At 45.2% G+C, this 12,252-nt stretch overlaps 1 protein-coding gene across 1 annotated transcript; it reads left to right on the top strand.

Annotated features, from left to right (window-relative positions):
• The first annotated feature begins 1,131 nt into the window (after nucleotides 1-1,131).
• Nucleotides 1,132-8,897, top strand: LOC138299473 (glucose-6-phosphatase catalytic subunit 1-like). The gene is made up of 5 exons (XM_069237741.1): nucleotides 1,132-1,424; nucleotides 5,279-5,388; nucleotides 5,953-6,058; nucleotides 6,991-7,106; nucleotides 7,414-8,897. The coding sequence occupies exons 1-5, from the start codon at nucleotides 1,195-1,197 to the stop codon at nucleotides 7,923-7,925; spliced, it is 1,074 nt and encodes a 357-aa protein (XP_069093842.1). The 5' UTR covers nucleotides 1,132-1,194; the 3' UTR covers nucleotides 7,926-8,897.
• The last annotated feature ends 3,355 nt before the right edge of the window (nucleotides 8,898-12,252 follow it).

Genomic DNA, 12,252 nt, shown 5'->3' with positions numbered 1-12,252 from the left:
AATTCTCTTTTGTGGAACAAAGAGCAATCTATAAGACAGCCCATAATAGAGGGACTGCTTGACAAACAAAGAAGAGAGGAGGCTAGTTTAGTATGGGTTGCACAGAGCAAGTGCCGGACATGTGACTGACGCTGTCCTACTCCTGTCAGACCTTCGCGCTGAGCACGGAATACTGAGGCAGCATAATCCTGAAGCCATCTAGGGCCTCTTCAATCCATTTACATTCAATCCCTGCCCCTCCGGCTCACTCCTGCAGCTGTCTTCTTTCTCCCTTTGCGACGCTTTTTCGTCTTTCTCTTCCTCCGTTTTTCCCATATGTGTCTTTTGCTCGCAGCAAACGGTTGGGGCACAAGAATAAGCCCCAGCCCTCAAAAATAAGTACCGGTGCTCAGCACCGGAAACAACAAGCACAAATTAAGCACTGCTTCGCGGGCACTGACTTGTTCAAGAGATTTTTTCTAACAAGACACCACCTGCAACAATTAATAAAGTTTTGTGGGTAATTGGGCAGTCTTAAATTATTGTGTTCAAAAGTGAGAAACTTGCTAGCTTCACAGAGTTGGCTATTTCATCGTCGTTAAAAAACTTAATTCGCAGGTGAAAATTTCTGCAAAAATATCGAGTTTAAGGCAGAATTTTCTTGGCTAAATGTTGCCTTTGCACCGGGTTGTGCACAAACCGGCCATGTTTCTCCACAATGGATGCATGTTTTGAAATACACTTTGCAATGTTTTATTGGAAAACTTTAGTAATTTCGCACACATCCCAGTGCAGACTCTAACTAGCACTCTGCGGTTAACAACACGTATGGGGTGTCGAAAATCTGATTATTTCAAGTAGTTTCAGACGTTGTTTCAGAATCAATTAAAAATCCGTTGAAAAGAAACCTTGGGGCATAAAGGGTTAATGCCCACAGGTGCAGGGTGTGAATGAGCAGTATGTTTTTTACCCAGGTCTGTCTATGGACATGTGCGTCATCTACGTCGAGGTTCTGGTGTTTGGCTGTTTTCTTTATTCTGGTGAAAGTGTGTTTTTTGGGTTCAAAGATCCTTGGCTGTGACGTCAGTGAACGGCAAACAAGAGGTCAGGATGGTATAAAGGGAGCAGGAGCGGTGCAGGGTCAGCAGAAGCAGAGAGCTACAGAGATACAGGCAGAGCTCACACCAGCCCGACTGTTGACACCATAGCGCTAACATGGAGACCGGCATGGATCTCCTCCACGACTCCGGGGCCCAGATGGTGCAGTACCTCCAGGTGAACTACAAGAGCTCCCAGGATTGGTTCATGTTCGTCTCCTTCGCCGCTGACCTCCGCAACACCTTCTTCGTCTTCTTCCCCATCTGGTTCCACCTGTGCGAGGCGGTGGGCATCAAGCTCATCTGGGTGGCCGTGATCGGAGACTGGCTCAACCTCGTCTTCAAATGGTGAGTACAGGACCTACCCGGGAGCTGAGAACATAGTGGCTGTAATTTCATTACTGGTCCAACAATTTATGAAGCCCTCTGTGATTCAACATAGTATTATTCCTCACTTTAAGACAAAGCCGTCACCCCTATCTGCCAACCCGTGTGACTGCCTGGATTGCCAAATGTGTAGAGCAGGTGCAGTCTGTCTCTAATTAGAAAATTATCTGATTGACAAAATGCCCTCCTCCAAGGGCTCCATGGTTTGTTCCACTTGAGTGGGTAATGAATAAATAACGTAGAGATTTTTTTTTACTTCCTTTGCACTTGGGGTTTCCTTTTCTGATCTCTCCCAACGTAAGGCAGTCTACCATCTACTATTTCGGCCACTTTTTCTCCCTAAATTGCTTGAATTCTTACAAATTGAACTTATCTATTCTTCTGTAAAATGACTCTAAATGTTTAATGAGATGCCTTCTGGGAGGAATTTTTCATGCAATATAAGATTTGATCTATCTAGCCCCTGGACTCAGTAATCTCAAGTTCTGCAGGACACAGGCCCACAGCCTCTGATCATCCAGCACAAACACTTCTGCTTGAGACTTTGTGTCTAGACCCGGGTTTAGTATTTTAGGTGCAGCTGTGATCATCTCAAGTCTGCTATGTCATTACTCATTGGTGGCAGCTTGGCGTCAGACTGCTTTTACGCCTTGTACCACCTCAAGTCAGTGACGTCGTGCAGGTGCATGGCCAATCGCAGCGACTAACACATCACTGCCTCCTTTTGCACACGTACTGCACATGGTGATTGTACAAGTGATATTTATAGACATTTCTTAATGATTTATAGAGTTAGTTTTCTTCACTGTGTCAGGGTGGGAGAGTTCCAGACATGAGGCGCGATGGCCCTGAGTTAATAATATTTAATGCAACTGGGGGCAACATCCAATGTTGCTGTGCTGTATTGTGCAAGAGGCAAACCGCACAGAGCCATGTCTACTAAGCCTGGCCTGCTGCTGGTGTCTCTCCCTGTGGTGGTGCTCAAGCAGGGCTGCACAGCACAACACACAGCATCACATCATGGTGCAGAATTGAGTGTGCGCTGGATTTGTATTAGAGGCCTATCCTTCCAGCACACACTCCGATCCACAGACAAACTCAGAAAGTTGAACTTGTGCACTGCAGAGCACAAGCACACAAGCAGTGGATATTTTTTTGGTAAAATGAGCACGTTTCTCTTTGCTCTTGCTTCAAGTAGGAGTGAGTTTTTTATATGAAAAGTTCACCTTTCCAGCACAACTCACCTCTTGTGGTGGACAGTACACAGCATGTGCCACATTGCATCAACTGGGCTCGTGGTAGAGCCAGAGCAAAGCCTTAGAAAATCTTTGCGCTTCTGTTTCCATCGGTGTCCAGTCTGTGTGAAAAGTCGATTATTTTTCTACAGTTAGAGTGTAGTTTGAAGAACAGCGGAGTTGAAGGAGATTGAGTCACAATTCAAGTTCTCCATAAAGGTGACTGACTCTGTCCCAGACCTATCATCCTTCCAGAAGCACTGTGGAAGTCTTGAGATCTCCCACTTTTCTCTGGAGGGCAGGCTTCCTCTCCTTTCAAATGGATTGTGTGATTACCATCGATAACAACCTACCCCAAACAAAATATCAAAAGCTGGGTCGAAAGGCAAGTTTAAGTATTTTGTGCCTAAGTTTATATTAAGCAACATTTTTATATTCTATCACTTCCAAGTCACACCTAAGCTTGGCCACACATTATATTTGGGTAGATCTATTACTGGTGAAGTGATCGCAGACAGATATGGAGCTAATATTCCCTTAGGATATCAAAATATTATTTTCAGGAAGTGACGTTTTGCAGCAGCCCAGTTTAAGCATTAGCCAAACCGATTTAGTACCGACTTAAAGTTGGTTATTAGAAAGACTATTCGAGAGTTTGTGAAAAAGACTAAACTGAATCTCGGTGATAGTTTATATAACCGTGTAAACATATTTAAATTTAAGTGACTTCTACGAGCTCATCAGCGACTATTGAAAGTTGATCAAACAATGCAACTTGCACCAACGTAGAGCAATAGCACTGACAAAGTGCGCTCTTCGTGGCATTTTTATACTCCGTTTGCGCCAAATTTGCGTCGTTTTTTTCGATGCAAATTCGGCGCAAAACTAACGCCATATTTATACTTTGGCGTTAGACGCGTCTAGCGCCAAAGTATGAGGAAAGAGCGTAATTTTTTTGCGTGAACACCTTCCTTGCGTTAATGAGATGCAAGGTAGGCGTTCCCGTCCAAAAAAATGACTGCGACACAAATGCGTCGTATTTATACTCCCGGGCAAAAATCACGCCCGGGAGTGGGCGGGGCAAAAAACCCTGCATTTGCGCCTCTTTTTAACGCCTGGGTCAGGGCAGGCGTTAAGGGACCTGTGGGCTCAAAATGAGCCCACAGCTGCCCTCCCATGCCCCCAGGGACCCCCCCCTGCCACCCTTGCCCACCCCAGGAGGACACCCAAGGATGGAGGGACCCATCCCAGGGACATTCAGGTAAGTTCAGGTAAGTAAAAACATTTTTTTTTGTTATAATTTTTTTTGGCATAGGGGGGCCTGATTTGTGCCCCCCTACATGCCACAATGCCCAATGGCCATGCCCAGGGGACATAAGTCCCCTGGGCATGGCCATTGGGCAAGGGGGCATGACTCCCGTCTTTACTAAGACAGGAGTCATGTAAATGGCGTCTGGGCGTCGTTAAAAATGGCGCAAATCGGGTGGAGGCGATTTTTTTGCGTCAACCTGACTTGCACCATTTTAAGACGCCCTAACGCCATTTTTCCCTACGCCGGCGCTGCCTGATGTACGTGGTTTTTTTCCACGCACACCAGGCAGCGCCGGTCTGCTAGCGCCGGCTAACGCCATTCAATAAATACGGCGCCCGCATGGCGCTTCAGAATGGCGTTAGCCGGCGCTAAACTTTTTGACGCTAAACTGCGTTAGCGCAGTTTAGCGTCAAAAAGTATAAATACGGGCCTAAATCTCTTGAGAATCTGCACCAGAGTGGGTGTGTTATTCCCCATATGTACTACTGAGGCCTACATTGATCACAACAACAAATGTAATTTTCTGCGAGTTGAAGGGTTTGTGCCTCCAGCACTATATGGGAGTAGCAATAAGTAAAGTTTGAGGCAAAACTCATTGTGTATTTTGAGTCAGAATAATGGCCAAAGTGAATGAGACCAATAGCCCTCAACTACTGCTCCAGCTGATTAAACCTCTCTCTGGCCTGCAAATGGGGTGCAATCTTGTTTATCCATAGCCCGTATCCCCAGTTTCCAATCAGAGTTTTTGTCTCACAGCTTTGTCAGAATGCTGGCTTGTATTTGACTCCAGTACATGTTTCTATCAAACCTTCACAAGCCATGGCTACATCAGACCCCTATTGTAGACAATGACAATATGGAAGGTGTAGGGACCTCCTTCACGTTACTTAGCATGGGACGAACAGACCAACTTCTCCTGTGAAAGGTTGTTTCCTCTGCTATCCCAGCTTGTACACAGAGCACAGCACATTCAGAGCACCTCAGTGCAACATCAGTGCTTGTCTGACCAAGTTACTCAAGTGCATTTTGTCCTGGCAGGTCATAGCCAGCATTGTCTTTTTTCAGTCCCCTACTAGGAGTTTTATTAGACAGAAGCTGCTGGAAGCCAATGGGGTGTCCCTAGGATTGAATAGTAAAGATTCGTTGTAGAGGACCTTACCCCACTTAAGTATTTTATTGGCTACTAGATATTCTAATGTCCTCAGTTCCTATTATTATTGTTTGCATTTTCCTTCTCTCTGCCATTAACCCCTTGATTTGAATTGCAGGATCCTATCTGGCCAAAGACCATACTGGTGGGTCCATGACACTGATTATTACAACAACACATCAGCGCCGGTCATCGAGCAGTACCCGGTCACCTGTGAGACTGGCCCAGGTGAGCACCTGAGATCTTGTGAATAAAATATGGTTGTACTACTAATCTCCAGAGAAAGGGAACTAGGCTTTTCGGAAATATTTCTTGAGTCTGAATGACTTTTTTACACTTCAGAGCTACCAAAAGCTTTTATCACAATATCTGTTGGTCATTCTAAGGACCAGACTAGATTTTACTGTTTTTAACAAGCCCTCTCTCATTAAATCAATTTATGACCCAGAAAAAATAGAGAACAGAGAGCGCAAGCGCCATAAGTTTTGTATTAAAGGGCAGTGATGTATGTGCAAGTGAGGTCATCAGCCGAGAAGTGTAATCTGATCTCAGGGCACGAACAGGCAGAACTGTTGGGGGTCCACCTTCTGATCCTCACTATAAATTAATGGGGGAGCTTAGCCAAGGACCTTAGTATGACTCACCTTTAAATGTTAGCTTCTGTATGAGGTGCCATAATTTCATTTGCAGTTATAACTTTAAAAGATCAGTAATTTCTTTGTGATTAGCAATGACCTTGTAAGCTTCCAATGGACCTGCTCTTTATTGGATACCTTTCATTCATGTCCGCAGGGAGTCCCTCTGGTCATGCCATGGGAGCCGCTGGAGTTTACTATGTGATGGTGACGTCACTTCTCTCCATTGTGCTGAAGAAGGACACACCCAAGTTCAAGAACTGGTGAGTGATGAAAAGCAAGTCAGGTGACTTTGAGTATCTAAAGGGGACACTTTTAGCTGGTAAAGGGAAAGGTAAAGATAAAGCTGGTAAAGGCAGAGGTGACAGTTAAGAGCTATAGAGATATTAGACTCACTATGGTCAAGTCTCTCCTTGGGTCGAGTGACAGTCATCTCATTTTGAGCCAATACATTTATGATTAACTTCTCTTTACACTTTACAACATTCATACACCAGTCACAAGCTTTGATGTCCCGGGAATCTAGTGCCTTAAAAAGCCAGGTGTAAAATAAGCAAACCACTGATTTACTCTGTTGTTAGAACAGTAGATGTCCTCCTTCTTGGCTACATGGCCAGTATTTGGCTTCTTGGCTTGTTCAGTATCTCCTCATTGTACTGAACAAGGGCCAGACGGCTCTATGTCAACTGGCAGAGTTACACCTCCCGTGACTGCAGGAGAACTTGTGTTGCAGATCAGTAAATGGCCACTAGAGTAAACCTTCGTGAGCAGCGAGCAGCACCTTTGTGCCAAGAGAGCAAATTATTTTTCATTGCTAGGTCACCGTAATTACCCCTTTTGTTTGATAAGAAAAAATACTTTTTCTTGTGTTTCCTTGGTGAAGAGCACCTCCAGAAATACTGACAATCATTTTGCCAAGATCAAGGCATAGATAGGTTATTTTGATTTATACCTGGGCTAGCCCTTTCCATGTGTAGTGTAAGTTCCCTTTGGGTGTTAGTAGTATGTGCGCGGAAGATAAGACTCTAATGTCTTTATAGGTGTCCTTTTGTCTGCTAAATTTTTCTTTACTAGAACACTCACCCAATATTTTGTGTCACAGGCCACTGTCAGACATGCAACTGATGTAGTTCTGATGATTACATTACTTGAGTACATTTTCTTTAATGTTTTTACTCCTTTTCTTGTGTTCCAGGTGTCTCCGCAGTGCTGTCTGGACAGGGTTCTGGTTGGTGCAGATCTGTGTTTGTTTGTCCAGGATATTCCTCGCGGCTCACTTTCCGCATCAAGTCATCGCCGGTGTCATTTCAGGTCAGTGTTGTGACTAGTCCCTGTCTTCTCTTTTTTCCCATGGAGAAGAACTAGTAATCGAGATAATCTTAGAGAGCATGTCTTTGAACAGTCTCACCTGATGGGGAATGGTATACCCTGTCCTCTGCACCTTGCAAAGAATCTGATCTTTACAGTCAAATTAGGATGTTCTTGTGGTCTCATTCTGGCTTCTGAGGTAATATTACTGGTGCTTTTAATGTTGGCTAAATAGCCTTTTCTAAGTCGTTTCATCTTCTCAATCGCCCGTAATGCTATTCTTAATGTTCTTTATCTTTTGCATTTACAGGCATGGCTGTTGCTGAAGCTTTCCACCACATCCCCTCCATCTACAAGACAAGCTTGAAGAGATACCTTTACACCACCCTCTTCCTCTTTGTTTTTGCCCTGGGTTTCTACATCGTTCTGAAAGCCCTGGGTGTGGACCTTCTCTGGACCCTGGAGAAAGCCAAGCGCTGGTGCTCGAGGCCCGAGTGGATCCACATCGACACCACACCCTTTGCTGGACTGCTCAGGAACCTGGGGATCTTCTGTGGCCTGGGGCTGGCTCTCAACTCACGCATGTACCAGGAGAGCTGCAGAGGGAAACAAGGGGCGCAGGTCACTTTCCGTCTGTACTGCATCGTCTCCTGCCTCATCGTTCTCCATCTCTTCGACTCCTTCAAGCCACCAACGAAGGTGGAGCTGCTGTTCTACGTGTTGTCATTCTGTAAAAGTGCAGCTGTACCACTTGTTGTTATTGGGATCATCCCATACTGTGTGTCACAGGCTCTGAGCCACCAGGACAAGAAAGCTTTATAGGAAGACGTGTAAAATGTCCACTACATAAAGACAAGGCATACCACTCCAGCTGAGGTTCAACCCTCTGGGCCACACCGGCACATCAGAGAAATTCTCGTCTTTGTGCCTGAATGCAGCGTGTGCTGCAGGCCATTGAGAATGTCTGCTGTCGTGTGCTGTCAGCAATTGGTCCTTTCTCAGACAGTGCTAGACCGAGCTAAGATGGCAGACACTCTAGACTTCCGGAGAATTAAATTTCAAAAGCTGCTGAACTTCGAAAATGTGCTAAAGGTGCAGACTCAAGGTTTGGCAAGACTGAAAAATTCAGCATAGGACACGGGCCACAGACATGAATTCACCTTCTCTGTAAAGCTAACACCATTCATACAATATACAGACTTATGAGGTGGTGAAAGTCCTTCAACCTCTAGTGGGGAGGGAGGGTAAAGTTGTATCGTTGAGGTAATTAGGAACTTCTACCTAATGAAGCATTTCCCCACTTCCTGCTTCACGGAGGCGTATTGTTCATGTTGAGCTGACTGCAGAATCCCAGAGTGACATCAGATCACAAGGACACATCGAAAATAAAGGAATAGCCAATGAAAACATGAACAAATCTAGTCATAGGGTGCAAACTACGAGTGACATCCTGGATCAGAGATTTGAAGTGATGAAGTGGTCCAAATCTTACCACTTACAAGGGAATCTGCTGGACTGAGTGGGATGCTGTTCCAGTCAGAGCAACTGTTTGGTGACTTGAGAGCGAGTTTTGTTTTCTTTGAAGCATAATTTCTGAATGCGATTATGACTTTTAGTCTGTATTTAACAAATATTTATTTTCCTTATAAAACATGTGGACTGTGGACATTGTGAATCTGTGGAGCCACATGGGTAATGTACAGAATGTACTGTATTTACAACAACTGAATAATCAGGGCACAATATCTTTTTAATAAAAACATGAAAATTATAGCGTCACTCTTATTAAAATGACCAGCTTGTGAAATAAAAAAATGTGTTTTTCCTCCATGCCCTAGTTACTCAAGACTCATAGTGCAAATTAGTTCTGAAAGGCCAAATGTGAGTTTTGAGAGACACTTTTATGTGAATCTGATTCGTTGTGATAGCTGTGATGTGATTGGTTTAGAAGTAGAACGTTCTGTGAACATGCTTCATCATCAGTCCGCCTATTTTCGATGAATAGGAGAAAATGTTCTGGGAAAGTCAGTGACATGCTTTCCTTCAGCCCTACACTTTAACTCCCCTTCCCAAAGACGATGAGTAATTCATTCATGAATGCGCTTGTAAGTTAGGATGGGTCTTCATGGTAGGTAGCACAGGGCATATCTTACAAGCTCTGGGAGTGGTAGCCCTAGAAGAAACAGAATTATCAGTGAGCAGATTTGCAGGGACTCCTGAGTCCCCTACCGCTGTAGGACTGAGTGAAAGCTGGTGGTAAAAAGGAATCCTTTGGGACCCAGATTAAGAAACTCATAATAATAACTGTGTGATGCATGGAGAATCAACATCATAGCTCTTCCAACACAGGTGCGTGGGAAAGAGCACAGGTGTGACCTCGCTTCATGCTGGTTAGCATGAATCTTGCTCACAGTGCAGGATGCATTCTCCAATCCAGGAATCCAAGGTTTGCCGGTCTAATACTGCAACCACAGTAGGGTTAGCCCCTCACACTGGCTCACATGTTTCCATCACTGCCTCACCGTTTTGCGTCTCATCCCTTGGTGAAGTAAGAACCCCCTTAAGAGCCACGTGGGAGGGTTGAGGTGCTTGAGGCACAAAGTGCCACAGTCATCAGGAGAGTAGCACACCTCTGTGACATGGGCTGTAACATGGCCTAGTGTCCCTCTGTATAACTAAGTTGGGTGACTTGTTTTCTTGTATCTTACAAGCCCTCTGTGCATCTAGGATTACTGAATTGTAAATAAGAGTGTGGCACTCAACCCCCCCCATGTAGGAACCTTTTCAGTGAATATAAGATTTCTGGTTCTGGCACAACAGATGGAGTAGTCAATGACTTTAATATTGAGTGATATTATTAGTGTGGGATGGACGCCACCGTGGTGTTGAGAGGCTAATGAGGCAGGCATGCACTAAGAAGCCCAATACTTTAGGGGCTAAGCAGCCATATTACAAATATAGTCTGCATGACTAACAGCCAACCCACCCTTCGCCATCATATTTATAATCTCCAGCATCCTTAAATCTCTCCACCTCCTTTGTCACCATCCCTTTATTCTTTAAGTTCCCACAAATTCCTTTCTGCTTAACTCCTTTCAAGTTTCCTTGACGTCCCTTTCCAGTCCCACACAGCTTCACTGTACCCAAAAGTCTCCCTCCCCATGCTGGCTAATCTGATCATTGGTGAAGGCGACCCTCCTGTGATCCTTCCAAGATGTCCCTAACATGCACTCAGGAAAAACCCTCCCTCAGGGACTTTTTCTGCCACACACAAGGTTACACGTCCCCAATATTCCACGGTACACGCCATTTCACCTGGTAGGTCCATGCCTCTCTCCTAACAACATGCCACTGCATCCCATAGCTCCATATGATAATACACTTACTCCAAGGACAAAACATACTCTTCCGTAGTCAAGTCATGTCCCTGAAGTAGAATTTCCTTACTCCTAATACGTTGAAAACCCTCTCCAGCGCAGAACGCTTTTCCCTGTGTCCTATCAATCACTGATGCTTTGATCACTTCACTCCATACTTTCCTGGGGAGGAGTCAGGTCAGAATAGCTCCTAAACTCTGAATTGCCCCCAATTCACTCTTCAAACCATTGCACTTATTAGCGTCAGTTAGCAGATCCTCCCCGTGGATGTCAGAGGAGCCCGAGTCACATTGAAAAGTTATTTTGATCCGAATCACGCTGCTTTCTGGCAAAACGGTTTGGTAATCTACCTCTTTATTTCTCCTCTTTTGCATCATTCAAACTGCGAGGGAGTCCATTTTGAGGGTCTGTCCTCTCGTTGAGTCTGGTCATCAACGCGAGTTCTTACACACAAGCAGCCACCCCGAATAGTGCAAAATTAGTTCTCACAAATAGGCAAACGTAAGTACAAAGAGCATATATCTTCAGATAAGGAGCCGACTGTCTCTAAATCCCGGTCGGTCTTGTCGTAATAAATCTGAAGGTGCCCCGCAAAGAACATGGAGGGGGGTCCCCTACGGACTCACTCAGGCTAGGTGCTATGCTGAGGGTCCGCCCCTCAGAGCTCGGTCGGGAAAACAAGCATGTGGTCCTTCCTGTCCACAACTTTAGAAGTTTAGGAGAAGGAGATTACGATAGTGGAGTATGAACTGGCCCAGCGTTGAAGGGTGTGTCAGGAGAGGGAAAGTGGGGTTGGATGCATTGGGTGGAATCAGTGAGGGCCCTGGGCCGAGGGATGCTCCCTCTACAGTAATGTGAACTCCTTGACAACGCAAGCGCAGATACACTGTCCAGCCTTGCCAACATATGTAGGATCACCCATGGTATTTGAGAGTGGCTTGGAGCAGGCGGCTGAGACAGTTTCACCATATAGTAAATGGAAGAAGAGGGACTTCATAGCACCAAAAACCCTCGTAAATTAAGGCCTTAACATTGAGCTCAATGGTTGAGGACTTTATCAATGTCAAATTTCAGAAGTGTTTGGATTCACTGTATGCAAGATTAGAGATCCTAGTCAATGGGTTGTTTCTTCCTTTGGAAAGACCCAGTAAGAATATTGAACAAGCTATTGTGGTTCTAAAGAAGGGTTCTGCACAGGGAGCTACACTCTCAACACTGGGCCCTATTGATGATGGTGAATTATTAGGCCTAAAAAGAGCCTGCCTAAATTGATCCCAAGAAGAATTCTAATGCTACTACCAGACCAGTGGCTGGGCAAAAGTCAGTACTGATGAGGGAGGGCCCCTCTTGCTACAGTGACCCTAACAGAGTGTCAACGGGGGTGGAACCCTCTGCCCAGAGGGCCATTCATGGGTTGGATGTGACCGCAGTGCTCCCTAGATCATCTCGTGGCCCAACTGTTAACCTCTCACCCAAAGCACCCCCTTACATGTTGGTCCTTGGCAATGTACCACCCTTAGGGGGCCACTCCCATATATCATTCTTGCAGTTGAAAAACAAGATGACTCATTGGATGGGTACAAGCCTGAACTTGGGTCCAGCTTTACACAAACGCATTAATATGGTGAGAAGGGTGAGCTGGTTGGGAACAGACACAAATTCCTTGGGGGGGACCGTATCATAATTAATTGTAATCAACCCAATATAGTGAAGTGTGTACTATCTGTGGACTACTCTTGCAACCCACCCGTGCCATCCTCTATCTGGGTACT

The sequence above is a fragment of the Pleurodeles waltl genome, chromosome 6, assembly GCF_031143425.1.
Source record: "Pleurodeles waltl isolate 20211129_DDA chromosome 6, aPleWal1.hap1.20221129, whole genome shotgun sequence".
Taxonomy (NCBI): domain Eukaryota; kingdom Metazoa; phylum Chordata; class Amphibia; order Caudata; family Salamandridae; genus Pleurodeles; species Pleurodeles waltl.
The sequence above is the reverse complement of the archived record's forward strand: the minus strand, read 5'-3'. Positions and strand labels throughout refer to the sequence as shown.

Bases quoted from the DNA above. Each gene is read 5' to 3' on its own strand.
- LOC138299473 (XM_069237741.1), top strand. From the start codon at position 1,195: ATGGAGACCGGCATGGATCTCCTCCACGACTCCGGGGCCCAGATGGTG. The intron at 5,389-5,952 runs GTGAGCACCTGA...TCATGTCCGCAG, and splicing joins CACCTGTGAGACTGGCCCAG to GGAGTCCCTCTGGTCATGCC. The intron at 6,059-6,990 runs GTGAGTGATGAA...CTTGTGTTCCAG, and splicing joins ACACCCAAGTTCAAGAACTG to GTGTCTCCGCAGTGCTGTCT.